Raw genomic sequence first — 27,368 nt, 5'->3', positions numbered from 1 at the left:
CCGGTGGGCTCCGCCGCCTCCCATTCGCTGATTGGTTTCTTCAGACTTCGCGTTCTGATTGGTGGGACGAGCCCAGCGCGCAATTTAAAACATTGTCCGGGGACAAAGCTGCGCCTCGTGGGCGGAGTTGTGTTCTCCGGTAGAGTCTCCGTTCTGCAACTGGGTGGGAGCTGGGCCGGAGAAGCAGCGAGGTAGACCGTCTTCGGGTAGGTGCAATTGGGCTGGAGCGCTTCAGCTCTTGCCTGGGTGGCACAGTCCTCAGGACACCCCCCCCCCGCCGTGTCTTCTGTCATCCCTTGAGTTGCCTCAGTTATGTTAGGAGTGAGGTTGGGAAAAGTACCGTAGGGATCCTGAAACACACTTGCACTGGTGGGCCTGTAGACAGCCTCTGTGGGGGCGCGCGCGGCCTTCTGCTTTTAGAGCTGATTACCTCTCGGTGCCTATTCGCCTTCAGAAATGCAGCCTCGGGCTGGTTATTCTCATTCTTTTCCCCTTGGCTGATAGTGGTTTATAGTCGCGACCGAGTGTCCTGGGCAAGGTCATCCCCCTCACCAGGGGATTGGTTTCAGCCCACAGGTTTGCAGTTTGTTTCTCTCTCTCTCTCTCTCTCTCTCTCTCTTTCTTTCTTTCTTTCTTTCTTTCTTTCTTTCTTTGTTTGTTTTCGAGACAGGGTTTCTCTGTGTAGCTTTGGAGCCTATTCTGGAACTCGCTCTGGAGACCAGGCTGACCTCGAACTCAGAGATCCGCCTGCCTCTGCCTCCCGAGTGCTGGGATTAAAGGCGTGTGCCACCAACGCCCTGCCCAGGTTTGCAGTTTCTGTGTGTTAATGTTCTTCTACCCATTTACTTTTTTTCTTTTTAGTCGTTGGCTGACTCTCCTTGCCATGGATCACGGGATCCTTTCTCCGCCGGCGGACTTACTGTCCGATGAGGATGTTCTAGTCTCCCCCATGTTTGAATCCACAGCTGCAGACCTGAGGTCTGTGATCCGAAAGGACCTGTTGTCAGAGTGCTCTGTCATCTCCACGTCTCTGGAAGACAAACAGGTAAAGGAGTCGAGTGGCTTAGAGGCAGAAAGTGATATCCTCAGCTGGGTGGTGGTGACACAAGCCTTTGATCCCAGCACTCGGGAGGCAGAGGCAGGTGGATCTCTGTGAGTTCGAGGACAGCCAGGGCGGTCACACAGAGAAACCCTGTCTCGAAAACCCAAAACAAAAAAAAGGGCAAGGGCTGGAGAGAGAGATAGCTCAGCAATTAAGAGCACTGGCTACTCTTCCAGAGGTACTACATTCAATTCCCAGCACCGACATGGTGACTCACAACCATCTGTCATGAGATCTAGTACCCTCTTCTGGAATGCAGGAATACATACAGGCAAAACACTGCATACAAAATAAATCTTTTTAATAGCAAACAAACAAACAAACAGGGCAAAACAATTGGAAAATAGGTGATGGCACATGCCTTTAATCCCAGCATGAGGCAGGCAGATCTCTGTGAGTTCAAGGTCTGGTCTACAGTGCTAGTCTAAGATAGCTAGGACTGTTAGACAGAGTAACCCTGTTAGGGGTGGAGAGGAGGGAAAAATATTATTGGCATTATGTTCCTGAAATACCCCAAGTTCATCATGTTTTCAGTTAATTGATGAGGGGATAATCTTATTTCTCCAGTATTTATTTATGTTAAATAAGAGGTGAAAGGATGGAGAGTGTGAGAATGCATGTTTGGTATGTCCTAGGTTCAGATCTTAGCACCAATACAATGTTTGCACATGACCATAGTGGCCTTAACTAGGTAGAATGGAATTCATGTTTCAATAATAACCATAGCTGCCTTTGTTTTAACCTTTCATTTGTAAGGCCAAAGATTCTCAGTAATGGCACTATTCATGTTTGGAGTCAAACCCTTGTTGGAGGGGGCTGCCCTATGCTTGGCAAGATGTTTAGTAGCATTTCTGGCTGCTATCCACCAGATGCATTACCTTTTCACTAATTGAAATTCAGTGTCCTTGGGAATAGACATTCTCTAAATATCTGCTGAATAAACAGAGTGATTGCTGTTTAACTTCATTCTTCAGATAAGTCACTCAGAACTTTGTTCATGGTCTCCTAATTACTAAGTGATTAAATTGGAACTCAGATTCAGGCATGTCTATTCTTATTTGATGGTGTCTGTGGTGTGAGTGTGTGTGTGTGTTGGGGACACACATGTGGAGGTCAGAGGACAACTTTGTAGAGTCAGTTCTCTTCCATTTTTATATGGATTCATATGATTGAACTCAAGTTGGCAGTCTTGTTCAGCAAGCTGAGCCATCTTGCTGACCCAATTTTCATTACTGAGCTTTGAAAAAAAAATTATTGAATTGGAACATTGGCTTAGGGTTAAGAGCCCTTCCTGCTCTTCCAGAGGACCCAAGTTAAATAAATTAAAAAAAAAAAATTGGGGGGGGGTAGTCTTTGTAGTCAGTCACTGGCTTTAAGTTTCCGATTCCCATGTCTTCTTACTACTGGATATTGGGATTACAAGCACACACCACCATCCCTGGTACATGCTGGTTTTCAAACATCAACCAATTCTAACTCAGACCACTGGAATAGCAAGCCAGATTTGCAGGGCAGTGATGAGACAGGAAAGGATACAAAGCTCATGTGAGCTAGAATGATTGTGGAACCAAAGAATAGTTAGTGATACAGGATCATTGAGATAGGATTGGTAGCATGCTTCCCAGGAACTGGGCTGTTTGCCCATTTGCTTAGAGGTTAACTCTATGTCCTGGCTGAAATCTGTTACAGGCTCCATTTGAGGACACTGCAGAGAGGGTGAAAGTTTACCTTCGAATCAGACCCTTCTTAACTTCTGAGTTGGACCGACAGGAAGACCAGGTGAGGATTTAAGGTGGAATAGTGTAGTACAAAAGAGGCTCCCTAGGAATGCTTCTTTACTATGGTGACCTCTACTTTCTACTTCTCAGGGCTGTGTCCGTATTGAGAATACAGAAACCCTTATGCTACAAGCACCCAAAGATTCCTTTGCCTTGAAGAGCAACGAGAGGGGAATTGGTCAGGCTACCCACAAATTCACCTTTTCCCAGGTATGCAATACTGGTGTAAGAACATAGACCCAATACTTTATCTTTTCTGGGATTAAAGATGTGTGCCACCTCTGCCCAGCTTTATTTCTTCTTTAAAAGATTTCTTCCTAAGTGTGAGTTCTTTATGTGTGTATCTATAACTTTGGGACCTTGTCATGTGCCAGTCAATGTGTCGGGTACTTTATATGCATTCACTCCCACCTGTTATAATTACTATTATCTCTTTTCCCTGATGAGAATACTATGGCTCATATTACAATGAAGGTAATTTTGCTGAAACCATAGAACTAGTAAGTGGAAGACAGGACTGGGATCTAGAGCCACCATCTCCAAATCCTTGCTTATACCCAATTATACTATCCCCTTATATGCACAGCATCACAAAAAGCAGTCCTTAAGTATTTAATTTTGAAGAAAAGGACTAGCAGAGAGGGATTGAGTCTTCAGCATTTAGGAACAGCTGGAGTCCAGCTGGAAAACCTGCTTGAGTAGTCCCCAGAGAAGGAGCACACCTACTAGTCCTACACAGGAAACATGGCAGTGTGGCCTCTGATAAACAGGTCTGTTTTAGATATTTGGACCAGAAGTGGGACAGGCACCCTTCTTCAACCTGGCTGTGAAGGAGATGGTAAAGGATGTACTCAAAGGGCAGAACTGGCTCATATACACATACGGAGTCACCAACTCAGGGAAAACCTACACAGTTCAAGGTAAGTAGTGAGCTTCAGCAGGGTTACTAACCAGCATCTATCTAATGGTTGTCTTTACCTTTGGATGCCAAGTGAAAGACACTATCTCTGATATTCTTCCAGGTACTATTAAGGATGGGGGGATCCTGCCTCGGTCCTTGGCTCTCATCTTTAATAGTCTCCAAGGCCAACTTCATACAACACCTGATCTGAAGCCCTTGCTCTCCAATGAGGTAATCTGGCTGGACAGCAAGCAGGTTCGACAGGAGGAACTAAAGAAGCTGTCCTTGCTAACTGGAGGCCTCCAGGAGGTGAAGTATTGGTGAAGCTGGGATAAAGTACAGAATTCAGGAAAGACTTGTGCTTATCTTCTCTCTTTGCCCCTTCAGGAGCTGTCCACATCGTTGAAGAAACGTGTCCACATTGACAGTCGGTTGGGTACCAGCACCAGCTTTGACAGTGGCATTGCTGGGCTCTCTTCCACCAGTCAGTTCACTAGCAGTAGCCAGCTGGATGGTATGTACCATGAGTAGGCTCTGTGCTGGGCAATGGTGGGGACCCACTCCCTACACCCAGTAGCTAGCTGTGAGGGGTATAGGTCAGAGACTGCAACTTGAAGTCCATCTTTTGAAGTTCCTATAGATCAAGGCAAGATGAAATGCTCCTTGGTTAATGAACTACAAACACTTTGGTTTTTTTCATAGAAACAAGTCAGTCATGGGCACAGCCAGACACTGCCCCAGTAAGTGTCCCAGCAGACATTCGCTTCTCTGTCTGGATCTCCTTCTTTGAGATCTACAATGAATTGCTTTATGACCTGTTAGAATCACCTAGCCATCAGCATAAGAGACAGACACTGCGGCTGTGTGAGGATCAAAACGGCAATCCTTATGTCAAAGGTATGCAAAGGGAGAGCAGGTTGCTAGGAAACCAGGAGGGACATGTGGGCAAATTGGAAAAGGGGCTAAGTGTTCCCACCTTTCTGTCTTGACCCCAGACCTCAACTGGATTCATGTTCGAGATGTTGAAGAAGCCTGGAAACTCTTGAAAGTGGGTCGTAAGAACCAGAGCTTTGCTAACACCCACCTGAACCAGAACTCTAGTCGAAGGCAAGTTATGAGAATTAACTCTTCCCTGTGTCTAGGAAGCTTTAGTTCTCCACCTGATTGTTGAAGACATTATAGTGATTTTTTTTTTTCCCCTTCCTTTTCAGTCACAGCATCTTCTCAATCAGAATCTTGCACCTTCAGGGAGAAGGGGATATAGTGCCCAAGATCAGTGAGTAAGTTTTCCCACTTAAAACTGTGATCATCTTGGCCACCTAGTTGTGGGGGCAAGGGGAACTTCTCAAAGGAATTAATTGTTCTCCTTCTTTGGGTCCAAAAAAAAAAAAAAAAAGGTAGGCCCTTCCCTTACCAGAATTATATAAGCTATGAGTTCCTTATACCAGATCCTACACATTATTCCATCCAGACTGTCACTGTGTGATTTGGCTGGCTCAGAGCGCTGCAAAGATCAAAGAAGTGGTGAACGGCTAAAGGAAGCAGGAAACATTAACACTTCTCTGCATACCCTGGGTCGATGTATTGCTGCCTTGCGACAAAATCAGCAGAACCGGTAAGCTGTAGGCAAGGATGGCCTGGGGCTTGGTGATTTGGTCACTTACAGGTCACCAGTGAGGCTGGAGCCTAGAAACTTCCAGGGCTGAAGTTATGTTGACAATGCTATTTATCTGATTCTCTGCAAGGTCAAAGCAGAACCTGATTCCTTTCCGAGACAGCAAGTTGACTCGTGTGTTCCAAGGCTTCTTCACTGGTCGAGGCCGTTCATGTATGATTGTCAATGTGAATCCCTGTGCATCCACTTACGATGAGACTCTTCATGTGGCCAAGTTCTCGGCCCTTGCCAGCCAGGTGTGAAGCTATGGGCATGGATGACGGTGCTTACTTTGGACTGGCAACCCTAGGATAGCTCTTAGGAACTAAAGAGTCAATTAAGATTTTTTTTTTCTTCCTGTAGCTTGTGCATGCCCCACCTGTACATTTGGGAATCCCATCCCTGCATTCATTCATCAAGGAACACAGTCTTCAGGTATCCCCTGGCTTAAAGAAAGGAGACCACACCGACTCAGGCCTTGATGACCATCCTGAAAACGAAGCTGACATCTCCATGTATGGCAAGGAGGTGAGATACAAGAAAGCGCTAGATAGCAGCTTGATGGCTGTACATTTTCCCTAGTGTGTTCCAGATGGGTTTGGGTCTTTTGCTGCTGGAGGATCTTAAGATCTCTTACAGATGTGTTCTTTCTAGGAGCTATTACAAGTGGTGGAAGCCATGAAAACACTGATTTTAAAGGAACGACAAGAAAAGCTGCAGTTGGAGATGCAGCTCCGGGAGGAAATTTGCAATGAGATGGTAGAACAGATGCAACAGCGGGAGCAATGGTGCAGGTACTGGCCAAGTGACCCTTTCTACTGAGTTGTTGGGTCTAGGGGCACAAAAACTGGAGGAACAGACCACCAAAGTCTGAAACAGAAGCAAACTTTATTCCAAAAAATTGGGGTGGAGAGATGGCTCTTCTAACTGCTCTTCCAGAGGTCTGAGTTCAAGTCCCAGCAACCACGTGGTGGCTTAAACCTCTATAATGAGATCTGGTGCTCTCTTCTGGTGTGAGGCATTCATAGAGGCAGAATGCTATATACATAAAACAAATAAATAAATCTTTCTTTAAAAAAAAATCACCATGGGAAATAAAAAGCTTACCAGTTAACTGGGACCACAGCTAGAGATCTGGCTTCTGAAAATGGCAATAGGGGCTTGTTTTGGGTCAAAGAGCTTTTACAACTTTGAGGTCACGTTACATTTTAAGTTATACAACTTTTTGTTAAAGGATGTTAGGGTGTTAACTTGGGGTGTTTGCAAAAGCCTGTGGTTGATACAGCAGGTTTTCATTGTCCCTGAAAGAACACAAGGCACAGAATAGAGTCACATAGGAGAAAGGTTTAAAAATTAAGGGAATACAACAACTCCTCCTGCAATAGTTAGAAGCTAACCTTGGTCTGCTGTGCCTGCCTAGCTGGGAGGTAGGAGACAATTTACCTCTGTACACAGTGGCTGCCAGGGTGTCTGTTTTGTTGGGTTTTTTTTTTTTTTTTTTTTTTTTTGAGACAAGGTCTCCCTGTAGCTTTGGAACCTGCCCTGGATCTCACTAAGCAGACCAAGCTGAACAGATAAATCCACCTGTCTCTGCCTCCCAAGTGCTGGGATTAAAGGCGTGCACCATCACCGCCTGGCAAGGATATCTGCTCTTAAGGCAGAAAGTAGCTGTTGAAGGTTAAGAGCGGCTGCCAGCTTTGTGGGTTGTTTTTGTTTTTGAAAATGTGTTTGGACTTATAATTTTATATATCTATATTCCTGTTCCCTTTATTTCTGCATCCCTATTTCTGGACCTTTCTGAGTCAACTATGATATAGGGGGCAGAAGGGTGGGTTTGTGCCTCAATTTCACTCCTCAGAATCCTCACTACCTACCCTTTTCTGTCAGTGAGCATTTAGACCACCAAAAGGAACTGTTGGAGGAACTGTATGAAGAGAAGCTAAAGATCCTGAAGGAATCATTGACAAGTTTCTACCAAGAAGAGATTCAGGTGAGTTTGCCCCAACCAGTCCCAACTGCCACTCATAATTCCATCGGTTAGTTGTCTGAAATAAAAAGAATTTCTACTTTTATTTGTTTATTTATTGGTTAATTTGGTTTGTGAGACAGAGTTTCTCTCTATAAGAATCTTGGCTATCCTGGAACTCTCTGTAGACTAGACTGGCCTCAGACTTGGAGATCCACCTGCCTCTCTGCCTCCTAAGTGCTAGGATTAAAGGTGTTTTAGAAACTCTAGTAACAACAGGAATGTATACTCCTTTTTCTTCATTTCCCTTAGTGCCTTGCAGTTACTGAGTTTAGGTTCAGGGTTCAAGGTCAAGATTTATGTTTGTTTAATCTGGTCCTTTGGTATTTGTCTGACCCTGGACAGAATTGTGCTCTCTGCTTCCCTCTTAGGAGCGGGATGAAAAAATTGAAGAGCTAGAAACTCTATTGCAGGAAGCCAAACAGCAGCAGCCTGTGGCTCAACAGTCAGGGTCTGAACTGTCCCTACGGCGGTCACAAAGGTTGGCAGCTTCTGCCTCCACTCAGCAGCTGCAGGAAGTTACAGCTAAACTAGAGCAATGCAAAGCAGAGTTAAACTCTACAACTGAAGGTGAGGAAGGAAGGCAGAAAGCCCTACAGTGGTAGTGGGCGAGGGAAGAGCTGGTATTCAAACTCCAAGCTGCATCCACCCACATCTTACTCTAGAATGCACATTGCCTCACTTTGGCTATGTACTACTGTTAAAAAGGTAAGCCAAAAGCTGAGAAAAACCTATATTAAGTGTACTTATATTGTGTTTCCCCCTCTCAGAGCTGCAGAAGTATCAGCAAATGTTAGAACCACCACCGACAGCCAAGCCCTTCACCATTGATGTAGATAAGAAGTTAGAGGAGGGCCAGAAGGTATTAACCTTTCTCTGTTATCAAAGCACTTTATCTGGAATTTATGTGAAAACGTGGGAGCTTGTTTTTGGTTTATTTGGAAAACCAGTTTTTGCTTTACATTTATTTATTTGTGTGTAGTACTGTGGGGGCCACATGGGTTCCATATGGGTTCCTGAGACTGTCAAGCTTGGGGAGCAAGTGCCCTCACCAACCTCCAGCCTCCATAAGTCTGTCTTCAGATGGCTGCCATGATTGATTTTGGCCACAATGTGATTCCTACTCTTTCAGAATATAAGAATGCTACGGACAGAGCTTCAGAAATTAGGACAGTCTCTCCAGTCAGCAGAAAGGGCCTGTTGCCACAGCACCGGGGCAGGGAAACTTCGGCAAGCCTTGACCAACTGTGATGACATCTTAATCAAACAGGTGAGTGCAGCCTAGATATCCCTCCCCTTTTTACCCCCCTCCAGTGTATATGTGAGAAGGAACTGACAAAGATGTACTAGTGAAAAAATGATGCTGATGTCATGTTGGGGGTGGGACCCAATGCTTCGTATATTCTAAACAGGCACTCCACCACTAAGCTATGACCTCTCCTGATGCCAGAGATCTTAAAATTTATACTTTTTAGACTGAACATGGTACTTGATACCTAGGGACAGGCTGAAAGTTCTGGTCTTTGTTTTCACAAGATGATGGGTTCTCTCTATTTAGTGCTGGCTGGCCTAGAATTTAGAAATGTTAGGATTTTTTAATTGTTTGTTTTTTGAGGCAAGGTTTCTCTGTAGCTTTGGAGGCTGTCCTGGAACTCCGACCAGGCTGGCCTCAAACTCACAGAGATCTGCCTGCCTCTGCCTCTCAAGTGCTAGGATTAAAGGTGTGTACTACCACACCCATTGAAGATTCAACCTTTGAAGAAACTAGTAATAGATGGCACATTTTTTTTTCTCTAACTTGTATGTTTCTTAGAACCAGACCCTGGCTGAGCTACAAAATAACATGATGCTAGTGAAACTGGACCTTCGGAAAAAGGCAGCCTGCATTGCTGAGCAGTATCACACTGTGCTAAAGCTCCAAAACCAGGCTTCTTCTTCTAAAAAGCGGCTGGGAACAAACCAGGAAAACCAGCAACCAAATCATCAACCCCCAGGAAAGAAACCATTCCTTCGAAACTTACTTCCCCGAACACCCACCTGCCAAAGTTCGACAGACAGTGGCCCTTATACACGGATCTTGCGCTCACGGCACTCTCCTTTGCTCAGATCTCCTTTTGGCAAAAAATACTAAAGTTGTGGAGATGAAAATGCATGCTTGATGCTCTGAGATTGGTCAGCTGCTCAGCTTGTCTCTTAAGCTTCAGCATATATGTATATATATCCTGAACTGTATTCAGAATTATTATAATACCTATATAATCTCTTTTTTTTTTTTCCCATGCACAAATATACTGAATAAAGACATGGTTTATGCTTTTATTTGGATTCCAAACTTAGAAAAATATAAAAAGGGGGACAGAAACTGATATAAATACCATCTGGCCCGTTGGACCCTTGGACAGGAACAGCAATGGGAACCAGCCTAAGGCGCACTACAAAATGAGTCAAATGGCAATACATATTTGAAAGGTTTGTTTTTTGTTTGGTTTTACTATATATGTAGCTCTGACTGGCCTGGAACTTGCTGTGTAGACAGCTGGTTTCAAAAAGTCCACCTGCCTCTGTCTCCAAAATGCTAGGATTAAAGACATGCTCCACAATGTCCAGATAATGTTTCTTTATAAATGAAGTCTTAAAAATAAAAGGGGAATAAAAATGTTCTGAGCACAAGAGAAGGAAGTCTACACCTTAACACAGAATGATCTAATAGCATCACATAGTACAAACATAACAAACATCAAGAACACAGAATGATTCCCTCAACCTTGAAGGTAAGGTTGAAAACAGTATTATTTACTAAAAGATGCCAGCATGAATTTTAATATCAGAAATAAAAAAGTTACTTTCAAATGTCCACAAGGTTATCTGCAATCTGGTCTCCTTGTGTTGCTTTCATCAGGGTATAGTTAATGCTATAGCCATCTCTGCCCTCAATATGAGCTACAGTTCATGCTCATTGAGACTTCCACTTGAAAGGTTTTAGAAGACTCCCTTTGAAAACCGTCTTCCCAAAGATCATGGATAGCTAGCTACATTCCATTTAAACCTAATCTCTGACATCACAATAGAGGCCACATTTGGCAAAATAAAGGTCATTCTAGCCAGGCCTCATGGCATATGCCTGTAATCCCATCATTAGGGAGGCTGAAGCAGGAAGGTCCTAGCCTAGGCTACACAGAGGTCATTACACCTGACCTCCCTACTGCCAGGAGGGAGGATAATCTTTACCTATCCTTGCCTATCCACTCCCAGCAGCATTAAAAACCTTGTTTGTGTAGCATTGCTTATGGTAAAGTGCTGTGAAAGGGGTTTTTGGAGGTGGGGAAGACTATGGGAAGGCCAAGAAGTGCTTGCTGGAAGAAGACAGTACTTGTCCCCTGCCATAGTTCTGTCTGCCTCTGAAGGTGATTCCATAGGCTGTCCCCAAGGCTGTTTCTATCTGTAAAAATGAGAAGAGCTTAGGTCCTTGGGAGAACAGATGTGGCTGTTCTTTACTGGAGGTAAGGCTTAATACTGGTCTAGCAATGTGCTGACTTGAGAGTTGTCAACTACGGTGTGACTGAAGACAGGTTGAGTGGAGAAACTCTGCGTGTTGGAGTGTTGTTGGCAGACAGTGAGGCAGGGAGGAAAAAGGTACCAGGCGTGTCACCGCTGGGCGTCTCCCCTTGGTTCCGCAACTGTAGGATCTGACGGAGCAAGGCCTTACCTTCTTCCCGGGTCTGAAACAAAGTCACAGCTGTCAAAATGTGTTCAATGCTATTCTCAAAAGCTGGTTATTAAAATACTGTTCAGAACATTCAAATAAAGAGTCCTGCCCCCTTAACAAAAAAAAGAGGAACTATTCAATGGATGACAGATCAAAGTAGGCTTCCCTACACATCATGTAAAGACTATACATTTCAGCCTAAAATCCAAACCTTTTAAGACCCAATACTCACATCATTGAATGCACAACACTTCTGGGCACAAGTTGAAGCTTCATCCCACAGCTTGCACTTAAAATAGTACTGGGCCAGATAGCGGAAGGCTGTGCTCTCCTCTAAGTGCTCCACTACTTCCTAGGATAAGGAAAGCAGGCATGACTGAGGTGACAAGAAGCTGTCAGTGACACAACTCTCATGCTCTGACACATACCCCACAGGAATAGATATCTTGGATGTATTTGATGTAACACTGGGCAGCCTGCTCTGACTCAGTCAACTGTTCATGAAGCCTACAAAAGAAATTGGGCTTTAAATCAAAGTCAGACCACAAAGATTAAACAGTGAAGACATAATTAAAACCAGAAATAACATATAAACAAGTAATTTTAACATATATAACATGTTGAGATCCCAAAGACTATCAGTGCCTACCAAATGGTTACTGTGGCACACGCCTTCATCCCAGCACTCAGAAGGCAGAGGCAGGTGGATCTCTGTGAGTTCAAGGCCATCCTGGTCTACAGGGCAGTTCCAGGATAGCCAGGCATACACAGAGAAACAGTCTTAAAAAAACAATATCTAAACAAACAAAACAAGATGTCTCCCAGGACTACATAGTAAGACCTTGTCTCAAAACAGAAAAAAAGGAAAAGCTAAGGGCTGGGTGAGATGGCTCAGCCTTTGAAGGCACTTGAAGCGAAGCCGGATAAAGATGCCCCGACCTCCATATGCACGTACTCATACACATATACATAAAACTTAAAAAGGCTTTGAAAAAAAAGAGTAGTTAACTTAAACTGACAATTGGATAATATACCCTTGCAAAACTATCCTGTTAATACTGGTAAGAATGAAAACTATATCAAACAACTAACTACTTCTGAGCAGTTCTCCCATGGACACAGGCCTTGATACATGCTAGGCAAGTCCTCAACCACAGACTACACCTCTAGTACATTCCTATCTTTTTCAATTCATTTTTCATCTCTTGCCTAGTAGGAAATCTATTTCCAATTCAATGTGAAGTGGCATTCCCTAGAGTCAAGAAGCTAGGGCCAGAGCCAGGCGTTGGTGGCACACGCCTTTAATCCCAGCACTCAGGAAGCAGAGGCAGGCGGATCTCTGTGAGTTCGAGGCCAGCCTGGTCTACAAGAGCAAGTGCAAGGATATGCTCCAAAGCCACAGAGAAACCCTGTCTCAAAAAACCAAAAAAAAAAAAAAAAAAAAAGCAGCTAGGGGCTAGGGCCAGAATATAACTTCGTGCCTAGAATGTCTGAGGTTCTGGGTTCATCTACAACACGGAAAAAAAGTGGTGCTCAATTGCAAAACCAGCATTTCCACACCCTGCTCCATGCCCATATTCATATATGACATGACCTCAGGAAAACCAACACAAGTATCAGAAACATTCACTCACTTTGCCAGCTTCACGAGAGCCATTTTCTCCACATCTCCCACAGCATATGCTCTCCAATAACACTGTCAAAGAATAAACCAGTCACTTCTGACTACTGCCCATGTGGAACAACTAATCACATAAATGCTAAGGCCATGCAAGCCTTCTAGAAATGCAGGCTTGCACAATACAGAACATTTTTCCTATCTGTTACAGGTCCAGGCTACATGTAAACATCCACATTGATAATCTCAGTCTAATTTCTTTTTATCCTCTGCACCTACAAAATATTCAGACTTTGCTATCAGAATACGGGGGGGGAGGGGGGGGAGATCACAGCATATACAGCCCAACCTCCTTCTAAACAACAGATTTTTCCTCAAATTCTCCAGGCCAAAATTTGAGGTACCTTTTTGGCTTCCACTAGTTGATTGAGTTTCTCATAACATTCTCCTAAGGCAACCAGCATACGTGAATCATTGGGACTATAAAAAAGGGTAACAAATAGTTAGAACAAAGACTTTACCAAAACCTCAGTTGAAAGGCTAACCTCTATTTCTATGCTATTCCCAATATGCAAGGACTATTCTTCAATCAATACTTCATTTAATTACATTACTTTGTGTTCATAATTATCCAATAAATCTACTAGTAGAGACACTAAGTAAAAATTACTAGACCACCCCCTTTATGCCTGAGAGAGAGATGGTATCGTATTAACCCTTCCCATGTTGTCGAGAAACCAACTTACCGAAGCTGGTGGGCCCGTCTATAATAATAAAGGCAATAAAATGGCATCTTAAGGATTTCATAAGTCTGCCCAAGTCCATACCAAGCTCTGTAGTCTCTTTTATTGACCTCAATGGCATGTCTAAGAAATAGACAAATCAGACCAGAAGCATGGTAAAAGAATTAAGGGTGGCAACACATAGGCTTAACAGAAGTTCCCGATAACACAGGAGTCTGTTCTACTTTCCCTCCCCAACCCAACTTGATGCTCACCGGTAAGCTTGGATAGCAGCAGATGTGTTTTTCATTTCCATGTACTCATGCCCCATCAATGTCCAGGCCCCAAGATACCTAGGATTCAACTTTAGGGCTCTCTGGAAATATAAGGCTGCTTTCTCATGCTGGGAGCGTAAGCTATAATAATTTCCTGATTAAAAAAACCAAAATGATTCACAGTAAACACACACAGGCTTGGTGGCTTGGTGGTTTAAGAACATTGGTTGCTCTTCCAGAGGACCCAGATTCAATTCCTAGCACCCACTGTAACTCCAGTGCCAGGGGACCCAAGACCCTCTTCTAGTCTCCTTTTTTACCAGGCACATACATACATACATACACACACACACACACACACACACACACACACACACACACACACACACATAAATAAACGTTTAAAACTAACATAAAAAATTAAAAACTGTTGCCTCATTTATCTCATGTACACATAGCATTTATGTACATTTCTGTAATATGAGAATTTTCTATAGCATGCTTTAGATTGGTGATTTATTTTGGTTTTTCGAGAGATAGTGTTTCTTTTTGTAGCCCTGGCTATCCTGAAACACTCTCTGTAGACCAGGCTAGCCTTGAACTCAGAGATCAACCTGCCTCCGCTTCCCCAGTGCTAGGATTAAAGGCGTATGCTACCACGCTGGCTTGATTTTTCGTTTGTTTAAATTAGTGGTTCTAAACTATATTATTTTAAACCTAGACTTCAAAGGAATTTCTCAAAAGAATTAAAAAGGTAGAGCTCTGAGCATCTTACCCAAGAATCACAGCATTCTATTACAACTGTTTGTGAAAAGACAAATTAAATTGACTTAAGATGCTATAAAAGATTTACGAGTCTAAAAGTTACCTGTCTTACCATAAGTCATGAATGGATAAGCAAAATACGGCAGATCCAAACAATGGGACCCAATCCAGAAAGAAAAAGAATTACTTTAGATGCTACAACATTCCTAAATCTTAAAAGCATGCTGGTTTAAAGGGCCGCAAATGCTTTAAATCCTAGCATTTGGGAGGGAAAGGCAGGCAGAGCTCTGTGAGTTTGAGGCCACTGTGGTATACATAGTAAGCTCTAGGCAGTCAGAAAAGGAAAAAAAAAAGATGCTAACTAAAAGAAGTTAGACAATAAGATTTTATCAAGCAATATTATTCATTAACATAAAATTTCCATAAGAGGCAAAATTATCAGCTAACCAGTGGCCTAGGGCATGGGGAAAGAGGTGTGTGTGTGTGTGTGTGTGTGTGTGAGAGAGAGAGAGAGAGAGAGAGAGAGAGAGAAATAAAAGTGGCTAACTCTCACCAATTACACAGCACGTTTCTACTCGGTATTTATCAATTTCACAGAGGTTATGCGCCAGATAACTCAATTCAGACTTCATGCTCTGGGAAAAAAGAGGAACACCTCATGAGCCTGACAAAGCACCCTGAAGCTGTTTTTTCTTTAGATAATGCAAACATGATAATCTAATCTAGAAGCTTCTTCAAGTGCAATCAAGAGGAACAAATTACCCTGACATAAAGAAGATTGGAGAATGTGTCCATATTTTCAATCCTGTAAGGGTCTTGTTTTCTCAGCTCATTAAAAATAGAAAGGGCTTTGTCGATATCTGCAAAAAAAAGGCAGAGTTCAAAACCAACTAACTGTACCCCGAGTCTTCAAAACCCAACCAACTGCACTCCGAGTCTGTCGGCATTCCAGTGTCCTTATTCACTCACCTCTGATATTGTGATAGGCAACTGCAATCTGGGAAACAATGTATGAGCTCTTGGAAAAGCCCACATCAATGAGATGTTGGTACTTCTGCAGGGCCTCCTCTATCAGCTGCAATTCTGTGTATATATGAGCCAGGAAGAATTCTTTCATCCAGGTGTCAGGCAAAGACAGGAACTTGAGCTAGCACCAGAAAGGGATACACTTAGTATAATCTCGTCTTTCTCCCAAAACAACACCAAAGAAAGATAACTTTCTAAAAGGATTCATCACTAAAATTCTATTAGAATACCTACAAATGAATACAGAGTAATTTCACTTATAAACATAATTAGGAGAGAATGGTGCAGTAGAATAGACTTAAAAAAAAACAAAAACAAAAAAACAAAAAACAAGGGGCTGGAGAGATGGCTCAGAGGTTAAGAGCAATGACTGCTCTTCCAGGGGTACTGAGCTCAATTTCCAGCAATCACATGGTAGCTCACAACCATCCGATATGAGATCTGGTGCCCTCTTCTGGTGTGCAGATATACATGGAAGCAGAATGTTGTATACATAATACATAAATAAAATCTTTGAAGAAAAAAAAAAAAAACACAGCCGGTGTTGGTGGCGCACGCCTTTGATCCCAGTACTTGGGAGGCAGAGGCAGGCGGATCTCTGTGAGTTCCAGACTAGCCTGGCCTACAAGAACTAGCTCCAGGACAGCCTCCAAAACCACAGAGAAACCCTGTCTCGAAAAACTAAAACGAAACAAACAAACAGAAAAAAAAAAAACACAAAACAAACAAACCCACAAAACTTGAGAATAATTAGAATCTAAATAGAACAGAGAGAAGAGAGAAAAGACAGCATTCTAGACAAGGGCAACAGTAAGAGTACAGTGGCTAAAACAAGGAAACTAACTTTGTTTAAGGAAGCTTTGTGTAAAAAAAAGTGGATCCCATCACACACCAGAAAACAAGACACAGTAAGAAACTACTGCAAATTTCTGCCCACCAAAGTGTTTTAAGATGGCTCCTTTGCTGAGTCAGAAAGATGGCCATGAATCTGATATCAGTGTGGTCTTCACAGAGAAAGCCATCTTTAAAAAAAGAAGAAGGAGCTATGCACGGTGGTACACATTTTTAATGCCAACACTTGGAAGGCAGAGGCAGGAGGATCAGCCTGGATTACACAGCAAGTTCCAGGACAGCCAGGGATACATAAAGAGATGTGTGTGTGTGTGTGGGGGGGGGGGGGTGCTCTTACAGCAGACCTGGGTTCAATCCCCAGCACCCACAAGGTGGCTCAAAACTACCTGTAATTCCAGAGATTCTGATGCCTTCTTCTGACTTCCTTGGGCACCATGCACACATACGGTGCACATAAATTCATGAAGATGAACACTTGTACACATAAAATAAAACTAAGTCTTTTTTTATAATAAAAAAAGGAATTTTGGAAATTGTGTGCAGGATGGCTTGGAAATGGAAGAGTGTGTAAACCAGAAGCTATAGAGAAAGTTATTTATTATTTAATTAAGTAATCCCGATCTGAGATGCTAACAGACGTGAAAAGCAACTAAGAAAAAGATTCCTATAGAAAAGTAACCATGGCACTGTTTCAACCCTAGGTAAGAGAGACAGGAGAAAAGGAGGCAACAGACTTGGAGGTGTTGAGACGTCGGTGGAGAACTTTCTCAGCTCAGGGAAGGGGCTAGATTTAATGCCTACTATGTCCAGCACCAATAGTAACCACCCCCACCTAAACTCAAGATATGTTGAGTAGTGACAGTAATGATCAAGCTGGAAGGAAGAAAAATCTGATAGGCAAGGAAAGACAGACTTTGATATGCAAGATGAAAAATTGCTTTTGTATATTTTAGATATAAGGAAAGCCTAACAGAAGTGAGTACAAATAAAGTTACATTTTCAGACACTGATTTAGCAGCACAAACCATTGTTGGGGGAACTGAAGAATCAACCCACCTTTAGTTTTTGCTTTGTTTTGGTTTGATTTGGTTTTTTGAGACAAAGTTACTCTGTGTAGCTTTGGAGGCTGTCAAGGAACTCACTCAGTAGACCAGGCTGGCCTTGAACTCATAGAGATCCATCTGCCTGTCTCTGCCTCCTGAGTGCTGGGATGAAAGGCGTGCGACACCACCGCCAGACAGTTTTTGTTGCTTTAAAACAAGGCCTCACAATCTAGCCCTGGCTGGCTTGGAATTGGATACATAGATGAAGATAGCCTTGAACTCCATACAGACCTGCCTCCCAAGTGCTGGGACTGAAGGCACTGGCCACCATACCTGGCCTACCTTTAGCTATTTAGGAGCAACAAAAGGATTGAAACAACAAGTAGTTGCTTCTATCAACTACCAAAGAAGGACAAAATGAATACTAAACAGAGTTCACAAGTAGCAACTAATAAAAAAGATTTCAAGGCAGGGCATAATGCCACATACTTTTAACCCCAGCACTTGGGAGACAGAGGCAGCCTGATCTGCATAGAGTCAAGGCTACATAGACAGCTCCTGTCTCAAACAAAAAAGCCAGGCATGAGAATATACACCTATACTCCCAGGGAGGGAGGAAGGTGGCAGCAGAAGAACCAGCAGGTTAAATAAACCCTAGGCTACCTAGCAAGTTCAAACAAACAAAATAGTGAAAGGGGCTGGGGACACAGCAAAGAGCTAGCTACCAATAAAGTCTACACTGGGAGCACTCCTCCCCATGAGACTATCACAGATTACAGCGTTTCCCCATGAAGCTCCTGTTAACTTACCATCTCTTTGTCTGTGATCAGGTTACACAGCTCCAACCAAGCTCCCCAGTGCAAAGGCAAAACATGAGTAGCCTCCACAAACACATCAATGGCCTCTTTCACCAAGTCCAGTTTCCGAAGCACCACCCCGTACCTGAGAAAGAAAGTCACAGCCACCATGAAAGGTTATGCCTGAGAACGCATCCTCTACTTAAGAGGGCAAACGTGCCGTTGAACACCCAAACCCCTGGTGACACTCACAGGTAAAGGCCAAATCCATCGAGTCCCCTGGCCTGGTGCTTCCTGCTGAGCTCCACTCTCAGTTCTCTGAGAGCCTCATTTTTCACCTGTCCTTTTTCTAGAGGTCCTGGGAGAGAAACAGTCTCTCATCTGAGGAAAGGATGCTCCTTTTCTTCCTCAGACACACACACACATTTCTGTTATCATCTACCAAAATTGTACCTGCAACTCCTCACACAGCCCATTTACTCTAGATCATGGCTGGTGTGCAGTCCTAGGTTATCAACGTTTACAAATCAGAAGCTTCAATTAAAACTGAGTTTTCCACCTTAGGTTGCAGAAAACAAGCATGGGTTAAGGAAAGCAATTAAGCCACCAGGCCAATTCCCACAGCAGCTCTGAGGTGGAGCTGGGTGACAACCAGGTAGCTGAGAGAGGCCATGAGCTCTCCATTCTGCATGGACCATGCAGTCTACTTATGGTACCTTCATGGACTCTATGGTATCTAAGTGTGCAGATCTGCTTTATTTTTGGTGGTGGTGGGAGGATGACAACGTACCTAGGCTATCAACTGTTTCATCATCCTTCTTTTTTTCTCCAGACTGTAAGAGAAGTGGGGGGGAAAAAAAAAATCAACAAATACATTTTTTTTTTCCAGCCTTTTCTGAAATGTTTTCCAAAATCAACAGCCTGACTCTATCTACAGGGCTGACGAAAGTCTAAGCAAAATAACACCCACCTTATAAACAACATTCATTCAGGTGTTCCCACTTGCTAAATATGGAGTACACTGAGAACCAAAGACTTAAATACAGTAATGAGTCATTGACAGTTAAAAACATGAGAATCCATGAGTTCATGTTGATACTGAGTAGAAAAATAAATGTGGGAGGGGATGGAAGCTCTTACTGGAATGTAATGCCTCATGTCGATCAAGTGTGGAAAGACACGAAAGCGGAAAAAACAATTCTGAAATATCAGGTAAAGGGGTTTTGAGGGAAGAAAAAGTCTATTTTAGGCAAAAATCAGCAATGGGTATTGGGGCTGAAAATGTAACTCAGTTAAGATTGTTTACCTAGCCAGGAGGTGGTGGTGCACGCTTTTAATGCCAGCACTCAGGAGGCAGACACAAGAGGATCTCTGTGAGTTTGAGGCCAGCCTGGGCTACAGAGTGAGTGCCAGGACAATAGGACAGCTAGAACTACACAGAGAAACCCTGTCTTGAAGGGGGAAAAAAAAGACTCTCTGCCTTTGTCTGCCTACCATGAATGCAGCAGCTTACTATGCTGGTCAGCTTATGGATAACAGAACAAAAAATGGGTAAGAAGCATCAGACATTCCATATGACAATTTTTTGTTTGTTTGTTTTTCAAGACAGGGTTTCTCTGTATAGTTCTGGCTGTTCTGGAACTCACTCTGCAGACCACGCTGGCCTCAAATTCAGAGAGATCCACCTGCCTCTGCCTCCTGAGTGCTGGCATTAAATGCATGCGCCGCCGCCACCACATGGCGAAAATCCTATTTTTTACAAAGGAGTCAAACTGAGCATGATGGTGCACACTTTCATTCTCAGCACTTGGGAGGCAGAGGCAGGTAGATCTCTGTGAGTTTGAGGCCAGCCTGGTGTACAGAGAGAGTTCCAAGATGGTCAAGGTTACACAGAGAAACCCAGTCTTGGGAGAAAGAAAGAAAGAAAGAAAGAAAGAAAGAAAGAAAGAAAGAGGGAGGGAGGGAGGGAGGGAGGGAGGAGGGAGGGAGGGAGGGAGGGAGGGAGGGAGGGAGGAGGGAGGGAGGCCACATATGGTAGTGCATGCCTGTAAATCTGGAACTCTGCAGACCTACAGGCAAGAGGATAATGGTTTGGTTCCAGGGGCAGCCTGGGCTATGTGGCATAGTAACAGTATCCAAAACAAACAATTACAAATACAATATTAATTTTACTTTCAATATAGACCAGGCAGGCTTTGAACTAGGAGAAATCCTTCTGCCTCTGCCTTTTGAGTGTTAGGATTACAGGAGTATGCTGCCATACAAGGCTGCATTGACCTTTATATTAAAATTTTTAACAGCCGAAATAAAGTCATAAATATACTATAAATAAGTGATAAGTGAGTTCATAAAACTTTAAATCAACTAAGACTTTTTAACTCAGTTCTATTTGGGGGGGGGGAGTTCCTTTATTTTATTTATTTATTGATTGATTCATTTATTTACTGAGATAGGATTATACTATGTAGCCCAAACTGATCTCAAACTCTTATTCCTTCTGCCTTGGCATCTTAAGTACTAGGATTCTTAGTGTATATCACCAGGTCCTGCTTTCAGGCCTTTTGTTTTGAGTTAGGATCTCTACCCCTACCTGGCCTTCCAACTGACTATGTCACTGTGTAGACCAAGATAGCCTCAAACTTGCTGGGATCCTTAACTCTCTGCATCTAGAATATGGAGATTATAGACACCACCACACCTTGTCAATTCTTAAGCAGTAGTATCAATTCATAAAGTAACCTGCATAACCCAAAGAAAAGAGTCATCCTGTTTGTTGTTAATCATCCCATCTACATTTTTTTATGTTGCCATTTCTTTAAACTTTGTTACTCTCCTTTTTTTTCTGTCTGTCTGTGAGTCTTTTTTTTGTTGTTTTTTGTTTTTTTGTTTTTTTGAGACAGGATTTCTCTGTGTAACAGTCCCGGAACTCACTCTGGCCTCTAACTCAGAGATCTGCCTGCCTCTGCCTCCCAAGTGCTGAGATTAAAGGCATGCACTACCATCACCCAGCTCAATTGCTTTCTTCTTTTCTTCTTTCCTTTTTTTTTCTTTCTCTGAGACTTTGTGTAGCCCTAGACTGCTAGAAATTCACTATGTAGACCAGGCTAGCCTTGAATTCACAAAGATCCACCTGCCTCTGCCTCCCAAGTGCTGGGATTAATGGTGTACACAACCAGGCCTGGCATCAACTTTTTTAATATCATTACTGCAATAGTTATTAAGTACATTCACTTGATGATCCACTACCTAGATATTTAAAAATTAAACTTTTTCAAGGCTGGAGAAATGACTCAGTGGTTAAGAGCATTGGCTGTACTTCCAAATGCCCCAGATTCAAATCCCAGCACCCACATAGCAGCTCATAACCATCTGCAACTCCTGTTTCAGAAGCTCCAATACCTTCTTCAGGCCTCTGCTGGTACCAGGCCCACCCATGATATACCTATATACATGCAGGTAAAACATTCATATATGTGTGTGGGTGTAATTTCTTATTAATTAAAAGTTTTACTCTTGATTCTAAATACAGATGCTTCACTGAAGGCAGAATAACATCTTAAAGTGACCCTCACCAGGTATCTGGAATACATGTACAGGAAATATGCTTTCTTGCTATTGCAGCCATGCAGGAAGTGTGCTGCCCGGTCATACTCTTTAACATCAAAGTAGGCCTTGGCCAGGGTGTAAGCATCGACGTCCTGGGCATCCTCCTAGAAGAAACAAGGTTGCATGAGTGGGTAGGACTAAGACAGTCAAAGTGCACCTATAAAAAGCACAGTCATTAATTTCAAGGTATAGGAAAAGAAAAATTATTTCTACTCCCCCAAAATGGGCAAATACATGAATTTATACAGTACTTTTTAATAATGTATCATCTGTAAAGCCAAAGAATTTTTTCAAAATAAAAAGTGGGGTGCTTGCTTTGGCAGCATATATACTAGAAAAAAAAAAAAAGAAGTGGGGCTTTGCACGGTGGTGCACACCTTTGATCCCAGCACTTGGGAGGCAAAGACAGGCGGATCTCTGTGAGTTCAAACCAAGCCTGGTCTGTATAGCACTGTATAGCACTGGCTATCCAATGAGGACAATCCAAGGAGAAAAAAAATGGGGAGAGGAGAAAACGGTATTGGGGGGTGGTCATCCTCATTACTATAGTGGTGAGTATCCCTGACTGTCACACACTAGACTGGGTTTGTTGGGGCTAGCAAGATAACTCAAAAGGTTAAGAACACTTGTGATCAAGCCTGAAAACCTTAGTCAATTCCCAGGACCCACATAGTAGCAGGAGAACCAACTCCTGCAGGCTATCTTCTGACCTCAACATATGTGCCATGGCATGCATGCAAACACAGACATACACAGTAAGTAAAGTAAATAAATAAAATTTTATCTGAATTATGATGAAATTCACCCAGGACAGGTATGGTGCCTATAATCTCAGCACTCAGTAGGCAGAAGGAAGAGGATCATTGAAAGCCCAAGACCAATCTGGTGTACATATTAAGTCTGAAATCAGTAAACACTACCAAAAATTTATGCAAAACTATATAAACATACACACATAAAATAGTATTCCTAACTCTTCATGCACCTGTGTAACTCAGAAAGTTTTACTACTTGGACTATACACCTTTAAATTTGTATTTTGGAGCCAGCAAGATGACTCCATGGGTAAAGGAGCCTGCCACCAACCCTGAAAAACCTGAATTTGATACCCAGGACCCACATGGTAGAAGGAGACAACCAACGCCCAAAAATCATCTTCTGATCACTACATGGCATGGTAGTGCACATCTTTAATCCCAGCACTCATGAGGCAGGCAGAGCTCTGTGGTTTAAGGCCAGCCTGGTCTACATAGCAAGTACAGACCAGTCAAAATGTCTTAGGGTTACTATTGCTGTGATGAAACACCATGACCAAAGCAACTTGGGGAGGAAAGGGTTTATTTCACTCACAGTTCTATATTAACAGTTCATCATCAAAAGCAGTGAAGACAGGATCTCAAGCAGGGCAGGAACCTGGAGGCAGGAGCTGATGCAGAGGCCATGGAGGGTGCTGCTTACTGGCTTGTTACTCATGGCTTGTTCATTGTACTTCCTTATAGAGCCTAGGACCACCAGGCCAGAGATGGTACCACCCACAATGGACTGGGCCCTCCCCATAATCACTAATTAAGAAAACGCATCACAAGCCAGGAGGGAGGCCTGGAGGTGGTGGCACAAGCCTTTAGTCCCAGCACTCAGGAAGCAGAGGCAGGTGGATCTCTGTGAGTTCGAGATCAGCCTGGTCTACAAGTTTCAGGACTGCCTCCAAAGCCACAGAGAATCCCTGTCTCGAAACCCCACCCCACCCCACCCCCAAAATAAGAAAAAAAAGAAAGCAAATGCCATACAGTTGGATCTTATGGAGGCATTTCCTCAATTAAAGTTCCCTCCTTTCATATAAAACTATCCAGCACACAAGGCTACATAATGAGACCCTGTCTCAAAAAACAAATAAGTAAAAACAAATTTTTACTTTCATTTTTGCTTCAGGAAACACCCAGAATGTTCTGCTCAAAGTCAGAGACAATGTAATTCAGAGTAATTTGGTTTTAAAATGAAAGTTTCACCCAGCCTAGTGGCATAGGCCTTTAATCTGAGTTTAATCACAGAAAGCTGATTCAGGAAGATGGCAAATTTAAGCCCTGCCTGGGTTCCTCAGTGAGACCCTAGTCTCAGAACAAAGAGTGGAGCTGAAGTGAAGGCTCAGCAGTTAAGAGGAATGGCTGCTGTTGTAGAGGACCTGAGTCTGGTTCCCAGCACCCACAAGGCATCTTAAAGGGAATCTGACATCATCTGCTAGCTTCCATAAGCACCAGGCACCAATGTGCTGCACACACACGAAGGCAAGCACACACAGAGATATATATAATGAAAATAATTTTTTTCCGAGACAGGGTTTCTCCATGTAACAGCTTTGGCTGTCCCGGAACTCAATCTATAGTCCAGGCTGGCCTCGAACTCCAAGAGATCCACCTGCCTCCCCAGTGCTGAGATTAAAGTTGTGGGACTCCACCATCTGGCTCATAAATCTTTTTTTTTTTTTTAAGTAAAAAGAGAGCTACCAATATAAAATGTCTTAGTGTTAGCATGCTTGCTTAGCACAGGTCTTAGGTCCAGCACCTAAAAGAAAAACCAAACACCTAAAGTTTTAATGTTTACTCTAAAATTTAGATCAAGGCTAAATTAGATTTAAATATTTCTTCCATGACAGTCCTTAGAGAAAAAATAAATAAAAACAATAAGTGCTCAGCAAATCAGCAAAGGGGCTGCTAAGTCAATACATCTCATAGCAACCTAAAGCTATTAACCTTACCAATAGCTAACACTTAAAATGTCTAAAATGTCTATAAAACCCAAGTATTACATGAGTCCTTAAAAATTATTTTTGTAGTTTGCATTTACTGAGAGCATGTAGAGGCCAGAGAACAACTTTCAGAAGTCAGTTCTCTCCCTCCACCTTGTGTGGTTCAGGAAGCCAACTCAAGTTGTCAGCCTTTTTAGCTGGTCCATGTGACATGAATTCTCAGGATGGTGATATTTACTGAAGCTCTTCTCTCATTTGACACTGTTCATTGTTTACTCATTCAACAAAGCTTTATCCAACTAAGGACATCAATGTGCCTCCCACTGTGATTGTCAGCACAGAGAAGTACAAGCCAATAAGACACAATGATTTTAAACAGTCATATAAAATAATATATGCTTTATTTTACCCGAATGGCTTAATCTTCTTGGAAACTGGAAATTTATTAATATTATCTACAAGTGAAAAGGCTTCCACTTTTGGGAGGGGGTTGGAGGGTTGAAGTAGGTGCTCACTTAATAGGCTGGCCTCAAACAATTGGCAATCCCCCTTTGTCAGCATCCCAAGTGTTTCTACTCCAAGTATGAGCTACTATACCCAGCAGCAGAAAGCTTGCCTCTTCTAATTCACCTACCAGCATTAATGGTGTTAGTAGAGAACTTGCCTGAAATACAGATGAAAAACTACTTGCAAGTCACATGCACTCTGTCTCCTGCTGTTAATGAGAATGGTTAATTTTACTGAATCCTATTTGCCTGGTACACTTTGGGGGGGGGGGGTAGTGTTGAGTCGGGTTTCTGTGTAGCCTTGACTGTCCTGGAACTTGCTCTGTAGACCAGGCTGGCCTCAAACTCAGAGATCTGCCTGCCTCTGCCTCCTGAGTGGGATTAAAAGCTGTGACACAGCCCAGCCCAAACCCATACTCTTAAAGCAATTTGCAACCAAGAGCAATGGTGTAGAAGAATGATTTCACTCTGATGCAAAAACTTCATGTTTCTTATTAGCATTGTTCAGGTTGGCTTCAAAACCTAAAGGGCTCCATGGGTTTGTTTTTGTTTTCATTTTCTGTATATGAGCGGTATGCCTGAATATGTCTGTGTACCACGTGCATATCTAGTGCCCTCCAAAGCCAGAAGATGGTATCGGATGCCCCTGGAACTTTGTCCCAGGCAACTGTTAGTTGCCTCTGTGGCTACTAGGAATCAAACCCAGTTCTTCTAGAAGAGCAGTAAGTACTGCTAAGTGAAGAGCCATCTCTCTGGCTCAAGGATGAATTTGATTTTAGATTTTTCTTTATGTGTATGTATGTGTATCTGTACACCGTGTGTGTGTGTGTGTGTGTGTGTGTGTGTGTGTGTGTGTGTGTGTGTGTGTGTGGTGTGTGTGTGTGTGTGTACACCCGAAGAGAACAGACGGTATTGGATCTCCTGAAGCTGGAGTTACAAGTGATTTTATGACGCCTGCTGAGGGTGCTGAAAATCGAACTGGGGTTCCTAACCACTGAGCCATCCCTTTAGCCCTATCTATCAAGACTGAAATCTCAAGCAATAATTGTTCACCAGTTCTCTCCAGCTTAAGTGACAGCAGAGACTACATCTTCCAAGGCACAAGCACCTCCCCCACACACACACACACACATATGAACTCGCTTTTAAGACCCAGTTCAGACGCTGGCGTTTCAGCTAGCTACATCATTCCCACTGGGCATCTGGTTCTCCTCCACTGACAGGACGCTGGGTGCCTCTTGGGTCACATCCCTCTGTGGCTAGGGAACGTCACTGTAACGACGTCCTTACCTCTGTAAGAGGCGGCGGCGGCTGCAGCTCGGACAAAGGCAAGGCGGGCAGAGAGAAGGCCAGCTCCGCGGACCTGGAACACCACACAAACTGCATCAGCCACGCGAGCCCCCGAGGCCGACATCCAGCGCCGCCCCGTCCGACCCCGACCTCTCACCATTTGCTGCTGTGAAGCAGGCCCCGCTCCCGAGTGAGGCCCGCGATGAGCAGCAGCTGCTTCTTAATTTCCCGCAAGTCTGAGAAATCCGCGCTGGTGGACACGCCCGGAACCGCGGCGGCTGCCGCTGCCACCGAGACTACCGAGGAACTCGCAGCCATTTTCCTCCCTCGGCCGCTCCAGCCAATCAGCGGCGACAATACTTGCTCGGCCATACCGAAAAAGTCTGCCTCTCATTGGCCTAGCCTTGCTCCGGGACAGCCAATCACAAACCTTCTTCGTAATCGAACCGAAAAGGCGATGGGGGTGCGGGCGGTGGGGGCAATTACACCCTGATTGGCAAGAGATGCTGAGGGAGGTAAATTAGAACGCGAAGTGAAGGGGAGGGAGGTGAATAAAGGACTTGATGGGTGGGGGACTGAGGTATCGAAGCAAGAAAAGATGGATAAGAGAGAAAGCCATGCCATGCACCTTAGTGGTGGTATGTTGAACGAAAGATGGAAAGGGGTGTGGTTAATGGGAAGATTCTTTGCTAGGGGATGGCAATGATGGATGTATTCTGGAAAGAATTCGCAGATTCGCTCTTCCCACTATATCTCTGAAGAGGAAGGCTGCTCTCTCTCTCTCTCTCTCTCTCTCTCTCTCTCTCTCTCTCTCTCTCTCTCTCTCTCTCTCTCTCTCTCCCTCCCCTTTCCCCCTTTCCTTCCCCCAATAAAATTGCCCCCCACACACCTACACAAAGAATTCTCAGATATCCCTGGAATTTTTTTTTGAAGTATATTAAGATACACTATCCCACAT

The 27,368-nt window shown here is 43.5% G+C and overlaps 2 protein-coding genes across 2 annotated transcripts; one reads left to right on the top strand and one right to left on the bottom strand.

Moving 5' to 3' along the window:
* The first annotated feature begins 67 nt into the window (after positions 1–67).
* On the top strand, positions 68–9,778 carry Kif20a (kinesin family member 20A). The gene is made up of 19 exons (XM_035440203.1): positions 68–206; positions 862–1,045; positions 2,792–2,881; positions 2,971–3,090; positions 3,662–3,800; positions 3,903–4,090; positions 4,169–4,295; positions 4,484–4,678; positions 4,777–4,888; positions 4,993–5,061; positions 5,253–5,396; positions 5,527–5,692; positions 5,799–5,963; positions 6,090–6,229; positions 7,323–7,425; positions 7,833–8,031; positions 8,232–8,323; positions 8,594–8,731; positions 9,275–9,778. Exons 2-19 carry the CDS (start codon positions 884–886, stop codon positions 9,590–9,592), a joined length of 2,667 nt encoding a protein of 888 aa, XP_035296094.1. The 5' UTR covers positions 68–206; positions 862–883; the 3' UTR covers positions 9,593–9,778.
* Cdc23 (cell division cycle 23) lies at positions 9,764–26,760 on the bottom strand. Its single transcript, XM_027400725.2, has 16 exons — positions 26,568–26,760; positions 26,411–26,483; positions 21,838–21,975; positions 19,056–19,098; positions 18,518–18,623; positions 18,278–18,410; positions 15,517–15,694; positions 15,310–15,407; positions 15,101–15,182; positions 13,783–13,936; positions 13,532–13,651; positions 13,190–13,265; positions 12,802–12,863; positions 11,596–11,674; positions 11,400–11,519; positions 9,764–11,180 (listed from the first exon to the last, which is right to left on the bottom strand). The coding sequence occupies exons 1-16, from the start codon at positions 26,726–26,728 to the stop codon at positions 11,010–11,012; spliced, it is 1,794 nt and encodes a 597-aa protein (XP_027256526.1). The 5' UTR covers positions 26,729–26,760; the 3' UTR covers positions 9,764–11,009.
* Positions 26,761–27,368: the final 608 nt, after the last annotated feature.

Source organism: Cricetulus griseus, chromosome 2 (genome assembly GCF_003668045.3).
Source record: "Cricetulus griseus strain 17A/GY chromosome 2, alternate assembly CriGri-PICRH-1.0, whole genome shotgun sequence".
Lineage (NCBI taxonomy): Eukaryota > Metazoa > Chordata > Mammalia > Rodentia > Cricetidae > Cricetulus > Cricetulus griseus.
This window is presented reverse-complemented; position numbering and strand designations above follow the sequence as displayed.

Bases quoted from the DNA above. Each gene is read 5' to 3' on its own strand.
- Kif20a (XM_035440203.1), top strand. From the start codon at position 884: ATGGATCACGGGATCCTTTCTCCGCCGGCGGACTTACTGTCCGATGAG. The intron at 4,091-4,168 runs GTGAAGTATTGG...TTGCCCCTTCAG, and splicing joins TAACTGGAGGCCTCCAGGAG to GAGCTGTCCACATCGTTGAA. The intron at 4,889-4,992 runs GCAAGTTATGAG...CTTCCTTTTCAG, and splicing joins AACCAGAACTCTAGTCGAAG to TCACAGCATCTTCTCAATCA.
- Cdc23 (XM_027400725.2), bottom strand. From the start codon at position 26,728: ATGGCTGCGAGTTCCTCGGTAGTCTCGGTGGCAGCGGCAGCCGCCGCG. The intron at 18,624-19,055 runs GTACGTTGTCAT...TTTCTCTCCCAG, and splicing joins TGAAACAGTTGATAGCCTAG to GACCTCTAGAAAAAGGACAG. The intron at 13,266-13,531 runs GTAAGTTGGTTT...CCTTTTTTATAG, and splicing joins AGACGGGCCCACCAGCTTCG to TCCCAATGATTCACGTATGC.